This window comes from Saccopteryx bilineata, chromosome 2 (assembly GCF_036850765.1).
Source record: "Saccopteryx bilineata isolate mSacBil1 chromosome 2, mSacBil1_pri_phased_curated, whole genome shotgun sequence".
NCBI lineage: Eukaryota > Metazoa > Chordata > Mammalia > Chiroptera > Emballonuridae > Saccopteryx > Saccopteryx bilineata.
Window position 1 is genome coordinate 138,483,342 of NC_089491.1, and position 20,746 is coordinate 138,504,087.

The following is a 20,746-nucleotide window of genomic DNA, read 5'->3' on the forward strand; positions in this document are numbered from 1 at the left end:
TAGCTTTGATGAAGAAGAAAAGGAGGCTGAAGAAAATTAGATGCGTTTTCATAAATAGTTTTGTTCCTAGGGAAATATGCATGCCTAGTAATCTTCTACTTATGACTATAGCTCAAACGGTTCTGTTAAGGTGACGTCCCTCTGCCCCTTCCTCAGCAGAACGCTACAGGCTTATTTTTTGTTAAGAAAAAATATGTTTTACTTTTCCATACAGTGCGTCAGACTCACTGAAGAGTATGATTCTTCCCACCCGGGACTGTCGCACAGGAGATAGTCCCTCCCTATGTAATCTAAAATGGATAAAGAGAAGGAAGCACAAAATGCCAGTCTGACAGAGTAAAGATCCAAATATTTTATAGCAGCATTTTTTAAAGACTATACTTCACCATACTTTATCAAATAAATTACAAAGAAATGCTTGTCTTACTTCAAGGTGATGATATATGAAAGTCATTAAGAAATTTAGTAAACACTCTTAAGTTAAAAAAGAAAAGTGAGATTTACTTATACATTTGAGCTTCTAGAGAAACTCCTATTAACAGTAGATTTGATTCCTGTTATCTGCACCTATCCAAAGTCAAAGTAGCTTCATAATCAAAGTATGTTGCATGTCCTTGAATAAGACACACTTTCTTGCTTCTGAAACATATGGTGTTAAAAATAGGATGGATCAGAGCTTTGGCCAGATATGAGGAAGTCCTGGGTTTGATTCCTGGCCAGGGCACACAGGAGAAGCCCCCATCTGCTTCTCCACCCTTCCCTCTCTCCTTCCTCTCTATCTTTCTCTTCCTCTCCTATAGCCAAGGCTCCATTGGAGCAAAAGTTAGCCCAGGCACTGATGGTGGCTCCATGACCTCAGCCTCAGGTTCTAGAATGGCTCTGGTTGCAACAAAGCAATGCCCCTGATGGGCAGAGTATCGCCCCCTAGTGGGCATGCCAGGTGGATCCTGGTCAGGCACATGCGGGAGTCTGTTTCTCTGCCTCCCTGCTTTTCACTTCAGAAAAAAATAAAATAAAAATAGGATGGATCATAATGTTTCACCAGAAGTTGTAAAAAAAGCTCTTTTTCTAAATAACTGACTTGATCAAATAATGCACTTCCCTCACCTTTAAATGTGCATTCAAACAGCCTATTTGCTACATCTTAAAACAGCAAAATTAACAGACTAATGAATTTAGCAAAGAATAGAAACACAGGCCCTATAGTTTAAAATAGTATCAAGTACTGGTAATTTTCTGAATTCAGACATTCACATACCTATTGTTTCATTAGGGCTGCTTTGCACCAAATAGCTACATGTATCTCTAAAGTGTATATAAGAGAAGCAGTTTAAAATGACTTGTCTGAGGCTTGACATAAAGATACAAGTAAGAATTTGAATTTGAATACATAATCCTTAACTGGGAGTCATTTTCCCTTGGAAAATTTTTACAAGTAACAGGAAAAAAAATGCTTTAGACAGAAAAACAAAGTGTAAAAGTATTTCTCCAACAAGCTTTGGCACTGCATTATTCCAAAGAGAAGGCACTGTCACAGTGAGCAGACAAGGAGAGTTCACTGGCCAGACTCATTCACATCAAGAGGAACTGAGCTCTCCTGGAATGAAAAGAATTTTCAAGGCACTGCCAAGGAGGCTGACATTAATAAATGTTTTTCCCAATTAATCACTTTTTATAACCAGATGCCAGAGTCCTAGGTCACCAACTGACTAAGCCAAGTTTGTCATTTAAAATTACCAGGTCTTCTGTAAATACTGGTGGCCTCTGACAAGTAGAGCCAGGCTGAATGTAAAACTAAAGGCACATTTTAGGTGAAATTCTCCCAAAAGTGCAACCACTTATTAGCAAACAGTCACATATCAGCTAATCGCAGAGTTTAAGGAAGTCCTTTCTCTGTCTCCCAGCTCTCCAACAGGGACTTGGCACGAACAGAACTATATTCTGAGGCAAAAACAGCCCACTTTCTCCTCAGGTAATGCACACAATACTCTCACAAGTGTCTTTTTTAAAAATTATCAGCTAAGCAAGTGAAGATACAATTTTTAACTTTCTCCAGTTACAAGGAAAACTGCATGTGCAGAGCTGCATGCAATGTCACTTTGGTCTTAGTGTGGAAATTGTCACTTCACGTACCTATGAGTCAGCTACTCTAGGGTCCACTCACTTCCTCACACCGAGTTATGGATGGCCATGTAGTGTCCCCACCCCATCACGGGCTTAGCAGTCACAGTCACTGTATCAGACACCCGCATGCACATTTCTAACTAAGGCCTCAATGTTAAGGAAAACCAGAATTCCACGAATCTGTTTCAAGGCCTGTCTTTTGCTTGTTATTGAAAAAAATCTAACTAAAATAAATGGTTTAAAAAAATCCTTTTACAGAGGGTACCGCTAAATGTGACTTGTGGTGTCTTGTTTATGAAGGGACAAATAAGGCAGCAAGAAAGGGTTTAAAGTCTTCCCAAGAATGGACTTCAGAATTCTTCTGCACCCACCCTCCTAGAACTACACCAATACTTCCCAAAGCACATTACGAAAACACTGTTCCTGCAGGAAGCCCATAAAAAGGGTTCCAAATTCAAATACATCTGAGAAATGTCATTTACTATACACCCCATTTGAAAACTCACAGGGCTGCTTAGAGCACAGTAAAGGCTTTGTGAAGTTTTCCAGCTTTAAAAAAAAAAAGGTTTAACTAGTGCTTCTGAAATGCAGACTCTTTATTTGGGGTAACCTTACTTAATGACCTGTATGATGCTCAAACATGTTTTGATAAGCGCTGGTGTATGGTGTAAACTGCTCAAGCAGAAAGAAGTTAAAGTTTCCACCTTAGGAATTTCTATTACCTGTCCCAAAAAAATCAACTCACTGTCTGGAAACAAGAAAACTTCCCTACATCTCAGCTACAGCATTCATGCCATAGTTGAAACTCATTTTCTGTTATTCATCTTTTGCAGATATAAAAGCGCTGGCCGCCATTTTCCAGGTTAAAAAAAAAATCACTATACATTGAGAAAACTTTATGAAGTCATCCATCAGCACAGTGCTGGGTCCTGCAATGGTAAGGCCTGAGAGCGGAAGGTTCCTGGCTGGCAGAGGCATGGTTAGATCTCATCTGTGTTCAGGAGGGTAATTCTCCAAGAGGGAGGGAACTGGGGAAGGGAGAATGGAATGGAAGTAGAGAAACCCAACGTCATCCAGGCAGCTCCTGGGTTTTATTTATTTTTACCTCCATAGTCAGTATAATGCTTGGAGCCAGTGAATGGTCAATGAATTAAATATCTAACATTTTATCTTACTGTTTTCCTCTCCAAGTACAACATCCTGCACGTACATATTCCCTACGAAGTTGCTTTCCTTTTCTCTAAACACTCTGCCAGCTTTTAAGACCGGTTTCCACTTCCAGCACACAGCTGCAGAGGTGGCTGCTAACTGTGACCGGTGACGTTACTCAGTCCCCTCTTGCCTGTGAGAGACACAGAAAAGTACAGAAGCGCCCAGGGTACTCTGGGACACTCCCCCCAATTCATTTGCCCTGTCAAAGAGCTCTTGAAAGTTTTCCCATCCTAAGCAATGGTTGTCTTGGTAAAACATGGGCATTGATTATTCATCCCTTCAACAAATATATATTGTTGCTGTCTCTTCATAGTTTCTTTGGGCATTGTGCTTATAGGCAATTGCTTAAGGAAGTTAGCCATCAATCACTTCTGTCCGCTTTGTATTTTCCAGGCAGTATTCTACATTCTTTGGAAAACATCAGTTAGCAAAACAGACACACATACAGAAAAAAATCTCTATCCTTTGAGAGGGGAGGGAGAGAAGGAGAGAGAGGGAGAGAGAGGGAGAGAGAGAGAGAGAGAGAAAGAGAGAGAGAGAGAGGAGTCTAGTAAGGGGTATCTGCAATATAAGGTGAGCAAGAAGTGGACTGCAACTGCAGACAGGGTAGTCCGCATTGGCCTCGTGGAAAAGGTGGTAATTAACAAAGGAGAGGAGGGAGCCAGCCACAGAACTCACTTCATAATAGGCTGCACGTTCAGGAAGGAACGAGAGAGAGAATGCAGTGCGGTGGAGTGGGCCAGAGATGGTAAAACCTTTTAGGTCACAAACAGAACTATATTCTGAGGCAAAAACAGCCCACTTTCTCCTCAGGGATTTGCGCAGTGCCCCTTGTAAAGACTATGAAATTTTTACTTTGAGAGAAATATGCAGCCACTGGAAGATTTTAAATACAAGAGGGATGGGCTCTGGCTTTCATTTTTAAAGGCATATTTTGGCCACTGTGTTGAGAATAGACTGGACCACTGGCACCAAGGGAGGAGCACAGAGATCCAGTGGCAGCCCTGGCAATAACCCAGCTGAGAGATGCTGGTGGCTTGGACCAGAGTGATAGCAATGAAATTGGACAGAAGTTATCTGATTCTAGATACATTTTGGAAGTATAGTTGACAGGATTTATTGATGAACTGGATATGATATTAGATAGAAAGGCTGAGAGGAAACAAGAAAACCCCAAGAATTTTGGTTTGGGCAACTAATGGAATGCACTGAAATTACAAAAAGAACACTGCCAGGCAAGCAATGAAAGGGTAAGTTTAGAAGTTCAGAAGTTAAATTTTGGAATGTTGAGTTTGAGACTCCCATGTGGAGATTCCCACTTTGCTTCCTGAACAACCCCAGGGACTATATAGGCAGATATATCCACGTAATATTACATTTCAGGATAGAAGGAACTTCGAAGACCTTATTGTCAACATGTTGATGTGTAACAATCTAGATACAGAAACATTTAAACTCACTGAAAATGTGCTTTTTTTCTAACACTTTATGCTGCCCTATTAGGCAAAGCTTGTGTAAACATAGGGAATTTTAGGGATTTTTTTTTTGGGGGGGGTGTGAGTCTCTTCAGTTGTATTTATCACAGTGCCACACTTTATAGGGTTGTTGGGCCTTGCACAAATAGCAAATCACCTAGAAAATTTGGCAACCAATCACTTTAGTCTCCTTTGCATTTTCCAATACCATAAGTAATTTCCAATGGGCTGTTTGTTTAGAGGGATTTGTTTTACTTGCTTTTATCTCTGGGACTCATAATTACGTATTTCATGGTTTTCCTAGAACAAGATGGGAAAAGGTGTGCTAAACGGAAATTTTATGTTCTGAACAAAAATAGTAGGAGCAGAATGGCTCCAGGAGTAACTGAAATGTCTTCTGACCTTGTTAAGAGCTTAAAAACAATCAGAAGCATTGTAAGGCTAAGTGGTAATAAACTGCTTTTATGAGAGTATGAATCATTAAGTTAAAAGGAATAAAAAGTAAAAAATTAAGATTATCACTCAAAAGGTAGCCATTATTTTGAGCAAAAGCAAATAATACTAGAGACTATAAAATCTTGCTGAGAATCCTAACGCATACAATAAAGAAAAAGCTGTCCCTGGTTTCTGAAAACTCCCTTTTTTTCTATTAATGCAATCAATCCTTCCATTAGTAAATTCAGCGAGTTTTCAAACTAAAGTATAAACATCGAAGGGTAGGTAAATCATTTCCTTATTGAAGAATGTGACTTGTGAAAATGTAATTGCCCTGTGAAGAATAAAACAAACTATATATGAAATGATGTGGGAAACGGCTGCCCGGCTCAGGTCAAAAGCCACGCAGAGCTCAGGCACAACTGCACTGCGCAGGGCACAGAACCTGAGCGAGAAAGACCTGTGCAGGGCTCGGACCCAGCACGAGGAGGATGGCTTCCCAGGCGACAGTAATAACGGACAGAAAGGAACGCTTCGGGAAGACGTTGCTCAAGGGCCTCCGATTTTCAGGAAGTGGCTGGATTAAAAGTTGCATTTCTAGTATCTATTCTGTTTCAATACTCATCACGAAGTGGGATGGAGAAACAGCAATGACAGTAAGTTTTAAGAACAACAAAAAATAAAAGAAAGTGATTGTTTCTTATATCCTGCCTACTTTTGCTAAACTTTCAAATACCTGAAAAGACATCTCTAATATTTATATTTCCATAGTTTGGTGTTGTAGGTGACAACTCCAGAGAGTGATATTTGACATTATTTCCTTCCTCTTGATAAACGTTCACTGTTTTTAACTAAAAGAGGAGTTTTATGTTAGAATTCTGCCCTTCTATATTACATTTGAACTTACTTCCAAATTCTAAAATAAGGTATAGAATTAAAAACTTGAGAGTATGTCACTACCATTAGCTTTTAGATCAAGAATTCAACCTGTTACTTAAGATGAAGAATATAAGAAGGTGGGAGGAAGATTAATCTTTAGTAACATTATAAGTAATTTTAACCCTGTAAAGCACGACTGTATATTGAAATATATACAATAATTAAAAAAAGGCAGCCAACTGGATTATGTTTTTTCATGTCTGGTTATTTCCTACAAAATGGAAACGGGAACCCTATTGTGCTCTTGAGATTATGCTGTGACAATTTCATGATGGTGGTGATGATGATGATGATGACACCTGACAGGTTCTCAATGCTTCACACATGCCAGTCACTGTGCCGAGTGTCCCATGTGGCTCCCCCTGGCTCAACCTCTGGTGACCCTACCCTGTGGTGTGGGAACAAGGCTGAATGAGGTGGCTGAGAGCAGGTCAGTGGCAGTGCCTGGCCTCAGACTCAGCTCAGTGCAGACCGTTCCACTCCACAGCCTCCCCTCCTCCAGCCTCAGGACTCTTGACCTGGGATTTGTGCAGTGCCCCTCAACATGCACAGGAGGTCTGGCTCCTCCTTGAGGTTTGTGGTCATGAATCTAAAGTAGACTACCAAATGAAACTAGGGTGACAGAACATAAGTCACAATTTGTACCACATGTAGCAAAGCAATGACATAAAAGTATGTCGGGAAAGGCAGTCTCAATGCATCTTCAAATATGCTCCATTTTACAATGTAATGCAAATTCAACCTCTCTGTGTCCCAACACTGCATCTGATAAAGCAGTAAGTTCATTTTCTAACTCTCATCAGAAAAATGATATAAACAAAAATCTTTGCTTTGGAGCATGGCCTAAGGGCTAAAGTTAACTACAGCTACTGACCGGGATAAACCGTGACCAAAATAGCAAGGCATTATCACAATTGGTAAAAAGTTGGCAGGGGGAAAGGTCAGCTAAGAATAGTGATAAAAGGCTGGACCAATGGGCCTGGCCAAACCTGAAACAGAGAGGCATCCCAGACAATGGTTACTCCATGGCACTGGTGGTCATGGACAGATGTCCCAGGTCAAGATACTATCAAGACCTCTACCATCAGTGATTGTAATGGTCCCAAAGCAGGACAAACTGAATGAGTATAAATGGGCTATAAAAAATTTGACCTTTAATAGTATGAGGAGGATGTTCATGAATTGAAAACAGAAAAGAAATTGAGAACATGGAGTTTGCAGAGAACAGGAACTTAAAAGATAATATAGTCCAGAAATTTAAAAGGATAAAAAAATCAACATTGACACAGCCATTCACCTTTTAAAGACAAGCTTCATTCCTCAAGTTCATTTTTTTTTTTTTTTGGTGACAGAGACAGAGACAGAGAGAGGGATAGATAGGGACAGACAGACAGGAAGAGAGCGAGATGAGAAGCATCAATTCTTTGTTGCGGCACCTTAGTTGTTCATTGATTGCTTTCTCACATGTGCCTTGACTGGGGGCTATAGCAGAGCAAGAGATCCCTTGCTCAAGTCAGCGACCTTGGGCTCAAGCTGGTGAGCTTGGGTTTCAAACCTGGGTCCTCTGTGTCCCAGTCTGACGCTTTATCCACTGAGCCACCGCCAGGTCAGGCCTCATGTTCAATTTTATTTAACTATTTGGTGGGTTAAAATAGCATGCTTATTGTACCAGTTGTCATAATGGCTATTTTATAATTTAAAAGTTATTCCACAGTAACCTATGTGCCACAATAATAACTGAACCTATTATTTGGCTGAACAAAATGCAAAACAATTTTTAGAAATCTGAAAGCATGTTCAGTTCAGGTGTGTGGATCTGTGGCAGCACAATGTCCTATACCAAGGGGTCAGCTAATTTCTGATACAATGGCAGAATTGAATAATTGTGACAGGCTGCCTCAAATATTTACAGTCTAGTTCAGTTTTCCATCTCCTCGTGTGTTCCATTGTAGTGAACTTCCTTCCTTAAGCTGTTCCAAGTCCTTTTTGGAATGAGGTGAGAATGTCCATTGTAAATAATGACTTTCCAATAGTGGCTCTCATTCTATTACCTCCTTATTGAGATGTGTGGGGTTTTAATGAGAGAGAGGGAGCTCTAAGACTGACAGTTGCTGTTTGCTCAGCCAGTAGCTGTCTGTTATTTTATCCAGTACCTTGAAGGGTGTTGTGATTTGGATTAGTGTGTGGGCTAATGGAGCCAAGGCTGAGGACAGGCATGTAGGGAAAGCCTGAGATTAACACATCTCCCCTGAGTGAGCAGACACATTTGTTACCCCCAATTCTACCCTCCACTTCCACCAAGTCGTCATTGGTGGTCACCTCCGTTGATCAGAAGGCAGATTCATCCCCCTATAGGTGTGACTATTTGACTGGTTTTCCAGGGCCCAGAGATGACATCTAGGATTTGTGTTGGTTTCAAGGCAATGACGTAGAAGGCTGTGAATAGACTGTGACAAAACTCTGACCCCCCTCCTCACTAAAATTAAAACCAAAATAATCCTGAAAGCCCCATACTTGGGGAACGGGACCTGCACTGAATTATATCCATTCTCAGAAGACATCTCACTGTTGAGGTCATTATTAGGAAAGCTACATATCATTAACTCCCCTACTTTTTCCTTGGGTTTTACTTTTATAAGTATACCACATGACTATAAAAGGTATAAAAATACCTTAAAATCTCAAGACAGCCTGTGAGAATGTAATAAAGAATCAACAACAAAAAAGTACTCTTAAATATAATTTTGTGTCATTTCTTCTGTAATGCAGGAAAATCACATTAGAGGACATGGGAAAAGGGCAACTTTAAAGAGGAGGGCCGATGGTCCTAACTCCTCCAAACAATCCAAATCAGGCTGGCTACTGTCCTGATATAAATCACTATTTACTGTGAGTCAACAGTCTGGCATACATTCTATAAGAGTCATAGAGAAAAATCCAAGTGCATTTTCAGCTGACAGTGGTCCTGGTGTATGAACATGCACTGTTCATAGAAGAAAATGGAATAATCAGACTCCACGATTGAAATATTCTTTATCTCTACTGTACATACATTTCAACAGATTGTCCTCATCACAAAAAGAACAATTTAGTTCACTTTAAAATTCATTGTTAAAAAGAACCCAATCCAATAATGAATTTCTAGATTGTTCTCTACAACGACATTATGTCATATAACTCCTCGTGCATAAAAGATGTGGAGTGGAGGAGGAAAAAATGAAGAAGAAGCACAAAGAAAGACAAATTTGACATTTAAATTCTTAAAGATGCCAAGTGAACTCTTCTAGGATAAATAAAATTAACTACTCCTTGAAGTCTTAAATTTCTTACGCCATGAAAATAGAAAAAATGAGAAACCATCTCTAAATGAATTCCGCAGCTATTTCTAGTGAAAGATAAGTCTTGGGTTCTGTAGCCTCGCTCTCCCACTCGGATCTGGCCGAGAGCTTGTTGACAGTCGCACATCTACGCTTGAGCTGTTTACTCACAGGGACACCCCAGCTGGGTGCAGAAGTGGCCTGAAAGAGCCTGCAACTTGCCATGGCATCCAACTCAACTTACTTGTAATAAAGAAAAGATTTGTTTTTGTTTTTAGTGAGTATAAAAACGTGTAAGAACAAATATTCAAAGGAAGCCTACACAGGATGGGATTTGAGGGGGTGATTGGGAAATAGCAAACCTGCTGTTTTATTTATTACATGTGTTAATTACATATGTTAATTTGTAGCTTTATAAGTCAATTATTAAAATAGTAAGTACAAAGTCAAATACGAATAAATACAATTGTGACAGGGTAGAGTATATCCCCCTCCTCCGGAGACCTGGTTGAAAACAAGGAAGGATATTCTATTATTTCATTACTTTTTATTTAAGACTAACCTTTCCCCATTGAATTACCCTAGTAACTTTGTCAAAAGTCAATTAATCATGTAAATGTGAGTTTAGATATGGAATCTCAATTCTTTTCCTTTCCAGTGACAATATTTTTCTATGATTATTATTTTCCCTAACTTGGGTCACACTCTCCTGTTTCTTTATATGTCCAGTAATCTCATTAAAAAACTAGCCGTTGTACGCCATACATTGTAGTGACTCTTTATGCTAGCTTGTTCTTTCTAAAATATGTCAGTTTTCCTATTTTATTATATGATGAACTTGCCTGGACTGAAACTGGAAATCTGCTCTTCTGCAGACAGCTGAAAGTTTTACTCAGGACCACCCCCCCACACACACACACACACATACAACCTTGTGCCGCCATCACTGGGGTATTTCTCTTGTGCCTACATAGTTCGTGATTGGTCAGTGATTTCAAGAGAGGTTATACATAGACAACTTAAGCCAGTGAAGTGTCTACCCTCTACCACGCAAACTGTGTATGGGTTGAGAAATTCATTCACATTCTCAGCAAATAAGTAAGTCTCTGCAGGCTTTCAATCTGCTTGTGCTCCCTGAGGTGCTCCCTGGACACATGCCATTTAGCAGTCAGCCAGGATCGCGCTGCAGAGAGCATACTGGCTCGGCGCTTGTACAGCTCTTTGCTTCCAAAATCTCTCTACAATAGCTAGCTGCTCTGATACTTTCCCAAACCAAATCAGCCACTTCTAGCCACTGAACCTGTTTCTCACATGGGTGGAGATAGGGGTACGGGTTGGAGAGAATGGGGGAAATGAGACTACCCTCAGGCACTTTACCTAATTCAGCAGCAGTTTTTCAAAAGTAAACATTTTCAAGTTTTGGTCATTTTTGAAATGGTTGCATTCAATAATTTTTTCCAGTTTTATACATTTGAAGTGAGTATCACCCCACTGAGGCAGGCAGTCATCAGTGGAAGTGATGTCTTAACCATAATTGAAGCACTAATGAACATTTTACCATCTCAGTTAACATCACATGAAATCAAACACATTACTTCAAAAATTATCCAACCACAGCAGGAAAAATGTTTCTTGTTTGCAAACACTACATTTCAGATCTAATTTCTACAGTAGAAACAGTATACACACACACACACACACACACACACACACGTATAATTAAGGTGACCATGGGGTCTGTTAACCTCACTAGGTCTTTACAATATATATTGTCTAGGAGGAAAATTTTAACTACGTAAGATTTTTTTAAACAATAGAGTGGATTCAATTTAGACCTAGACCTCCAATTGAGGGAGGAAATCATTATTGAGTACAGAGAATCTCTCTTCAAAGGCAGAGGTCATTTACATTTAAGAAAATTACCTTGAAGGCGGCTAAGCAATGCAGGCTCAGTAGGGCCATCACAACCGCCAGAAGGATGGTGGCTAAATTCCGCGTGTCCCAGATGGTCTCTACCAGAGGAATACTGCCGACCTGCCAGTCATAGCACAGGGTAACAGGTGCAAGCAGGAGCCACACGTTGAAGGCCAAGAGGTAGGAATAGGTAAGGAATCTACAAAGAGGAGAAGAATCGATGAAACACAACTAAAGGTCCATGACATTTTGTAAACATTCACTCACCCTGTTTCTATTAAATATATGTAGCATTTCTACACTGTCAACATTATATTATAGGGAAAGACAAGGTAAGATGGAATTCTTCGAGTCATTAAATTCATCATTTTGGAAAATATCTAATACCTCCCAGTCACTGTGGTAGATGCTGGCCTTTCAGTGGTGAACAAGTAAAGATCTAGTTTCCATGACATACTCTGAAATTATTATTTAAATAAATACATTATGACCAGAAATGAACATTTTCAAGGAAAAGTTTGATGAAAGCGTACAACAGAAATACTGCTCTGTTGGGTATGATTCCCTGGCTAAGAGATATTTGAAGTGCCCATATTTTTATTTCTTTATTTTTGTTTTAGAGAGAGAGAGAAAGACAGACAGACAGGAACGGAGAGAGATGAAAAACATCAATTCTTTGCTGCAGCACCTTAGTTGTTCATTGATTGCTTTCTCCTATGTGGCTTGACCAGGGGGCTCCAGCCAAGCAAGTGACCCCTTAATCAAGCCAGCGACCTTGGGCTTCAGGCCAGTGACCTTGGGGTCATGTCTATGATTGCATGCTCAAGTCGGAGACCCTGTGTGCAAACTGGCAACCTTGGGTTTCAAGCCTGGGTCCTCAGCATCCCAGGCCAATGCTCTATCCATTGTGTCTCTGCCTGGTCAGGTTGTAGTGCCATTTTTAATAGTGCCCAGACTGCTATACTAGACATAAAAATATTTAACCATTTTAATAACAGATTATCATTTTATAGCATGTTGATCCATATTAAATTATTTCCAGAGAATCAAAATATCTGTGGTAGGGAGATAAAGTTCATTTACAAACAGAGGGACCAGCCTTCATGAGGGGGCAAGTACAGCTGCCCTTGCTGACAACAGCCAGGTGGACCTAGGGAAGGAAAAGAATGAATGGAGGCGTTACTCCCGTTTCCTGGCTGTCTCTAGGCACTACAATAAAATGGAAAATATTCACCCTTCCTTTCATGGTAGTGAAAATTAAGTTCATTTAAATTTATTCAGTCAACACAAATTCATTGAGTAGTGTTCTAGGCCGTTGAGAAGGCAGAACTCCCAGTACAAACTCCATCCAAACCTCTGTCCCAGGAGATAACCAAACCATAGCATCACTCCCAGCAGCATCCTGCTATATTCCTGGGATGGCCCCGCCTCCCATTTACCACACTTGCCTGAGAAAGCTCATCACTAACAGAAAAATATACTGGTTATTTTTTTAGCTAATACCTAAGGAGACGTCCCTGATTTCTTTTCTTTCTTTTTTTTTTTTTTAGAGCATTTTCTACAAAGGGCTTATAGTTGTATGTATTTCTTACTACTCAGAAGTGCCTTTCTCCAGGACCTGAGAACCACTGCATTAAAATGTCATCATCAGGAAGGAGAAGGCCTCTTCCCCAGACTCTGTGGGAGGACAGAACCCTAACTTCCATTACCACCAGCCAGCAGACTCAGCCAGACCAGTCTCATTCACGCTGCCCAGCCCTGTCACTGCGCACTGCTCTGACCCTGCCGGGCCCCAGCGCGGCCCTCTCCTATTCTCCCTTTCAAGTGTCCAGTCATCTCTGCACAAATCAGAATGGTGCTCAGCTCTTCCCCTTAGTGTCAGTAGTTACTGAATAAAGTCCATTTTCACTGCTTTTACTACTGTCCAGCTGTGCTTGTCTTGCCATCCTGTATGGGCTTAAACAGAATACTTATCAGGCGTCCCCAAACTACGGCCCACGGGCCGCAATGCAGCCCCCTGAGGCCATTTATCCAGCCCCCACTGCACTTCTGGAAGGGGCACCTCTTTCATTGGTGGTCAGTGAGAGGACCACTGTATTTGGCAGCCCTCCAATGGTCTGAGGGACAGTGAACTGGCCCCCCTGTGTAAAAAGTTTGGACACCCCTGACTTAGATAAATGTCTTGTCCTCAAGGACTCTCCAATCCAAAATTAAAAATAAGATGCACAGAAGTGAAGAAGCAGAATAAGACGAGCCCCCAGGAGTGCAGAAAGTGAAGGGAAGTCCTCGTCTTATTCCCAGGCTCTTTCGGAAGGATTCTTGGACTGGCAAAGGGGTTAGATCAGAGAATTCCTAAGTTATCTTCCAGTGTGATGAGTCAAATCACCTTAAATTCCTGTCAACATGTAGCTACTAGTCTGAAACATCCTTTCCAGACCTTCCCTCCTGATCTCCCTCATCCTCCAAGGTTCCTCCAAGGTTGGCAGTCAGTCATTAGCGATGATCAGGTGGGGCTCAGTGATGGGAATAATTCATTGTCCCAACCCTCAAATCCGAGCAGAGAAACGTGTTGAAGGAATGGAGATATGGCATGGGTGTTCCCCAATACTCTTCTCTCTGTTACTTTAAATAAAAAGTTAATGTACCAGCAGGGTAGTATATACTGAAATCTTGAAGAAGTCCAAGCTTTGTTATTTACCAAAAAACGAAAACAAAAATTGCTTTATCCCTTTTAGGCTTGGGCCTGAGTAACTAACTGTCTTATGAGAATGCCAACTCCACAGAATAATGATTGGGTCTCTTTGTGCTTCCGTTTTCCACAGAGCTTCTAAACTACCTAATTCCTAACTCAGCGAGACTCCCTGTGATGGCTTTAAAGAGGAATGCTGAGCAGTCAAACTTAGCAGGAAAATCACGCAGCTTTGTTGTTCTATTACACTACAGGTCTTAAAAATTACTTTAAAAGTAGATTCTCAGGCCCTGGCCGGTTGGCTCAGCGGTAGAGCGTCGGCCTGGTGTGCGGGGGACCCGGGTTCAATTCTCGGCCAGGGCACATAGGAGAAGCGCCCATTTGCTTCTCCACCCCCCCCCCCTTCCTCTCTGTCTCTCTCTTCCCCTCCCGCAGCCAAGGCTCCATTGGAGCAGAGATGGCCCGGGTGCTGGGGATGGCTCCTTGGCCTCTGCTCCAGGCGCTAGAGTGGCTCTGGTCATGGCAGAGCGACACCCCGGAGGGGCAGAGCATCGCCCCCTGGTGGGCAGAGCGACGCCCCTGGTGGGCGTGCCGGGTGGATCCCGGTCGGGCACATGCGGGAGTCTGTCTGACTGTCTCTCCCCGTTTCCAGCTTCAGAAAAATACAAAAAAAAAAAAAAAGTAGATTCTCTTTTCCCTGATATAACAGTTATAAGCAATGATTATACATGGCTGAAAAAAATTATTACGTTAAAAGCTGATGGGTTACTTTATAATAAATGAATCAGTCTAAATCAGGTGCCTACAATTTACTAATTAATTTTAACCATCACAGAAAGTGAGACTAACAGCCAGATGTCCTCCTGATGGGTACATATACTACCATTTATGATGTAGTCTTATCAAAAAAATAAATTAAACTTTAATCTGATCAAGCCCTTTTAACATTATATACTGAAAACACTGGGACATGCTAAAGGACACCACAGGCGTGCAATATGCAAAATCCAGGATGTTGCAAATTCCAAATAGCAAAGGATGGTAGTTTCTTCGACAAATAATGGGGGTGGGATGAGAGTAGAGCGAGTGGCAGAAAGAATAGAGATATCTATAAATTAAAAGTGTCGTAAAAGAAGTACCACACAAAGTACAGATTTTGTTTAGATGCTAATTCATACAAACAACTATTAAAAATAATCACTTATGAGACAGAAAAAATTGAAATGCTGATACTAGATATGATACCAGAGAATCATTGTTAATTTTTTTTTCTTCTTTTCCAAGGGAAAGTATGAGAGATAGACAGACTCTGGCATGCACATCAACTGGGATCCACCCAGCACGTCATACCATGCCCCTGTCTGGAGCTGAAGCTCTGCCCAGCTGGGGCCATGCTTGCAACTGAGTTATTTTTAGTGCTTGATGCCGGAGGCTCCACAGAGCCATCCTCAGCTCCCAAGGCCAATGTACTAGAACCAATTGAGCCATGGCTACAAGAGGAGAAGAAAGAGAGAGAGAGAGAAAGAAAGAAAGAAGTGGGAGGGCGAGGGGTGGAGAAGCAGATGGTTGCTTCTCCTGTGTGCCCTGACTGAGAATTGAACCCAGGACATCCATACACTGGGCTGACGCTCTACCACTGAGCCTACTGGCCAGGTCCTAATTGTTAATTTTTAAAGCATGATAATGGTACTGTGGTTCTCATTTTTAAGGGTCCTTGTCTTTTAGAAATATGTATTAAAATACATGCATATTAAAGGAGATGATATATGGTATTTGCTTCAAAGTGACGAACTGGAAGCAGGGAGAGAGAAGTGGGTGGGGTATGAATGAACAATCAACTGTGAGTTATGACCCTTGAAACTGGATAATAGATATGTAAAGGTTCTTCACACCAGTTTCTCTACTTTTGTACAGATTTGATATTTTCCACACTAAAAACTATGGTATATATTTTAAACTGGTGGAGGAGTCAACAACAGAATTGCAACAGAATTACTTCCTCATATGATATCTAGCTGCAGCTTGAATATGAAATAGCTGCACATGGCATACAGCTATTTTTATTTGAATGTTAAGTGCACATTTGCCCTTGCCCTGCAAGCTGTCCTCGGTCTCTTATATTCTCAAGACTTACAATAAATACCATACTGAAAAAGAAGCATCCATGGCAACTGAGGAGAATGTTATTTTTTTAAAAGTTAGAATTTCAATGTTATTATTAAGATTCTTTTAAATGCTCATTGTGACTGTTTACAAATATTTTAACCCAAATAGGTTTAAAAAGTAAACCTCGGAGGAAAAGCAATTTATCCCTTTTAATACATAAGTATTGTTTCCAGAAACTCAAGACATCACCTACCTTTTATTGCATATGATTTCAGATCAATGTTGATAGTAAACTGTTTAAATATTCTTTAAAATACTGAAAAAGCATTGAAAATTTTTTGCAAATTTAAGCATAAGAGGCCATTTGGAATCACACCAAAAACTAATTGCACTTTAAGGGGCTAGTTGAAGTAGCTAGAATCAGCAACTGAGGTATTTCTACTTACCTCATTGACTAAGAATTACATTTTAAACTAATCATTTTATTTATGTCTACTAAAATTTCAGAAATGAAATGATATGAATATCACTGTCCTTCTGGGTTCTCTTTCTTTAAAGTAGAAGCAAGAACAAAATTAATTATTCACTAATTTTCTACCAGGAATTCTGCTAACAGGAGGGAAGTCACTAGAATATCCTGCCAACAAAATCGAATATGCAGCACGGAGAGTGAGGAATTCAGCTTAAACAATGCAGTCATGTATTCTTAGTGCTAAGCCAGGACATCCATGAACAGGAAAAAGAAGATGAGACGGTGGGGGGATTGTCATGCATCAAATGTCATCTGATAAAACTGTGGCTCTTTTATATAAATCTTCAATTGTATCAAGAAAAAAATAGAATGCTTTAAGTGCAAAACTACATATAGATTCTGTTCTTTGCCTCTGAAAAAAAACTTTCTATTTTGCTAAGAAGTAACATAAGCTTAAATATTTTGTCCTAGAAAAATCCCTATGATAGGTGCATATCAAAAAATTAGGCACTGCAAGCAGAAATACATAGCCCTTGCTTGTTCTATATAAAAATGTTACTGTCCAAAGGATCCCCTTTTTTCATGCACTCCCAAATCTTTCATTGTTTCATAAATATAGGACATTGGGGCGACTCGATCCACTTTGTATCCTCTTGGGAAGGACATTAGCTGAACTGTCAATACACCAACCTCTTTGTTAACCACTTTTACCGCCATAGTGGACCACCCCACCCTGGCCTGACTCCGCCTCTACCTACTAGTCTTAGTGATCTGTCCCATTCCTCCTCAGGCTGTTACCTATTTTCAACTCCTCAATTGCCATGGATGCTTCAAAGGGTCTCCACAGTCTCACTGTGCACCAGCAATAATGACAGACCTTTTCCAGGCATAATCTGCTTATATATCGTCATGAGCATCTTCTCCTGCCTGTCACCTTTCCCAGACTGGCCAAAGATGCTGCTTCCTACACTACCCTTCTCTCTGGACAGGAAATCCTCACTGGAATTCAGAAAGGGTCGAGTAATTACTGTGCACTTTTCTAAGTGCTTAAGGCTAAAGAAATGCAGTCCCTTACCCTCTCTCATTGGACCCAGGTTCAGCTTCCATTGAACAAACACGTGCTGACTGCTTACTATGCATCAGGTGGATTTCCAGATTCCAACACAAGAATCTTGTTGCTATACTAACAAATGACATCCAACATTAAAAACCCTTCAAACATATCCAGCACTTTCTAGCTCATAAAGTATTTGCATATAAGGATTACCTAATCCCAACGCAACCTTTATACAGTCTTTATCACTCATTTTTGAAGTAAGGGAAGTAGCTGTAAGGAGACAGTGGCTTGTCTGATGCTCCAGTGCAAACCCGTAACAGAACCCACACGCCGGACAGGGTTCTCTGGCTCCACATGAATGTGTCCACTGTATCATACAGTCTTCTATTAGCACTGCTTTATTAAGGTGGAGAACTGAAAGATAATATGATGGATCAAATATTGATGTTTCATGTAGAAGTACCTGCCAAAGACCCTGATTTCTGCCTTAAACAGTGGAGCTCAGATGAACTTGGCTTTCAGTTAAGGCAAGGCTGACAGAGTGTAACGTCATCTACAACAGTGGTCCCCAAACCCCGGGCCGCAGACCGGTACAGGTCTGTGGGCCATTTGGTACCGGTCCACAGAGAAAGAATAAATAACTTACATTATTTCCGTTTTATTTATATTTAAGTCTGAACGATGTTTTATTTTTTAAAATGACCAGATTCCCTCTGTTACATCCATCTAAGATTCACTCTTGACACTTGTCTCAGTCACATGATACATTTATCCATCCCACCCTAAAGGTCGGTCTGTGAAAATATTTTCTGACATTAAACCAGTCCATGGCCCAAAAAAGGTTGGGGACCACTGATCTACAACACAGTGGTCCCCAACCACTCATCTCAGTAAACAGATGAGCACCACACAATAAAAAAATAGAATTTTTAAAGAAAAGCTTGGGCTGGGCATTGTATTCATTATGAAAAGCATTTTTTTGCCTTTACATACCAATGTTAGCAAAAATTAAAGAATTTCTTTAAAAAAAAAGAATTTCTTCCTTCATTTTTTTTTTTTTAATTTTAATTTTTATTTTTTTTATTTATTCATTTTAGAGAGGGAGAGAGAAAGACAGAGAGAGAGAGAGAGAGAGAGAGAGGAGAGAGAGACAGGGGGGAGGAGCTGGAAGCATCAACTCCCATATGTGCCTTGACCAGGCAAGCCCAGGTTTCGAACCGGCGACCTCAGCATTTCCAGGTCGACGCTTTATCCACTGCGCCACCACAGGTCAGGCCTCTTCCTTCATTTTTATCTCTTCCTCCGAGATTTAAGATTGCAATGGAAACACAATATGTAAATTTAAAGAATTATACAGCTTTCTTCAAGAAGTTTTCTAACAACTGATCCCTAGTCCAGAGGTAGACCTGCTACCTCCCCAAGGTCCCCTGCTCTCACCCCTCCCCTCTGCTGGATGTCTCCCAACATCCCCAGGGTCCAAGACAAATGAGATAAATGACTATTACCCGGTGTCTTTTCAGGTGGCAAGACTCCACTCAACGTCTTTTATAATCTCTTTTATGCCCAACAAGCTGCTCTTCTATGAACGTAATACAAGAGAGCAGAGAGCTCTCCCTAATGCAGAGAGCTATTCAGCCACAGAGGAAACAGTTTATACCTGAGGATTTCAGAAAGAGTGACACACTACCTTCCAGACACACTTAGGCTGCTGGTCGAGGAAGATTCTCTCATCCGACCTTGTGACCTTTTAATCAAAATGGAAAGGTCACAGACACTGGGGAATCTTTACTTTTAACATACTTTCTTGGGTGATTCTGATATCCACTTTAGTTAGGAAATCCTGGCTTTAAAACTTAGAATAGCTTTGTCGGGAGGCCCTCCTACCCAAGGCCTGCTCGTGCGAAGGCAGGGACAGAGCGGGCCATTTTGCACAGATCCCTTTGAACATACAATGTCTTATTTTTTTTTTTTTATAATTTTATTTTTTTAATGGGGTGACATCAATAAATCAGGATACATATATTCAAAGATAACAAGTCCAGGTTATCTTGTCGTTCAATTATGTTGCATACCCACCACCCAAAGTCAGATTGTCCTCTGTCACCTTCTATCTTGTTTTCTTTGTGCCCCTCCCCACCCCCTATCCCTCTCCCATTCCCCCCTCCCCCCCCCGTAACCACCACACTCTTATCAATGTCTCTTAGTTTCACTATTATGTCCCACCTACGTATGGAATAATACAGTTCCTGTTTTTTTCTGATTTACTTATTTCGCTTCGTATCATGTTATCAAGATCCCACCATTTTGCTGTAAATGTTCCGATGTCATCATTTCTTATGGAACAATTTTAAAGAGTAAATTTTAACTTAATTTGTTCATTAAAGTTTAAATTTGTTCAGAGTTTATTATGAGGTAGTTCCCTATTAAGGGCTTTAAGAACGATAAGTATTAAGAAGACACAGTGCCTTAAGAGAGCGAGGATCACCACGTAAGGATCCGTGCCTGTCTGAAACGGTCCACTGAAAATGTAAAGACAGGACAGAGGAAAAAAAAAGCTTTGTTAGAAGGAAGAGGTTGAGTTCCACCCTAATATTATTTCTTATCTTGATGTTCTCTTACAAAGTCATCCAAGCCTTTGCTTACGCTTTTGAGCATCAGACACAGATTTACCCATGCTAGAGCTAAGTGTGGCATTTCCAGAGCGCTGGAGCCTGAGAAGAGATAATATAATGTTTCCACTATCAAGGCCCCTCTCTGCTGCCTCATAATCAGTTTTCCATTTTACCAGATTTGAAGGGGACAGGATGTAAAGCAGTATACAATTGAAGGGAAAAGCACTGTCTTTATAATATTTAAGATGATTGTCTTTCAAATCCAGAAAATAGATAAAAGTAAGATTTATAGCGAAAGATTAGAGTTCCCCTATCCACATCACGTTTTCTTTATGAGATGTGGTCTTGGATAGGCACGTGGAATATATTTGCTTATATTCATGTTTATAAAGAG

The 20,746-nt window shown here is 40.6% G+C and overlaps 1 protein-coding gene across 2 annotated transcripts in view; it reads right to left on the reverse strand.

Annotated features, from left to right (window-relative positions):
* The window catches only part of TMTC1 (transmembrane O-mannosyltransferase targeting cadherins 1), a 297,501-nt gene that overhangs the window by 133,398 nt on the left and 143,357 nt on the right, over positions 1-20,746 (reverse strand). For both annotated transcript variants that reach the window (XM_066258034.1, XM_066258033.1), the window contains one exon: positions 11,426-11,615. In XM_066258034.1, coding sequence (XP_066114131.1) covers positions 11,426-11,615 — 190 coding nt within the window. The remainder of the gene's footprint in view (positions 1-11,425; positions 11,616-20,746) is intronic.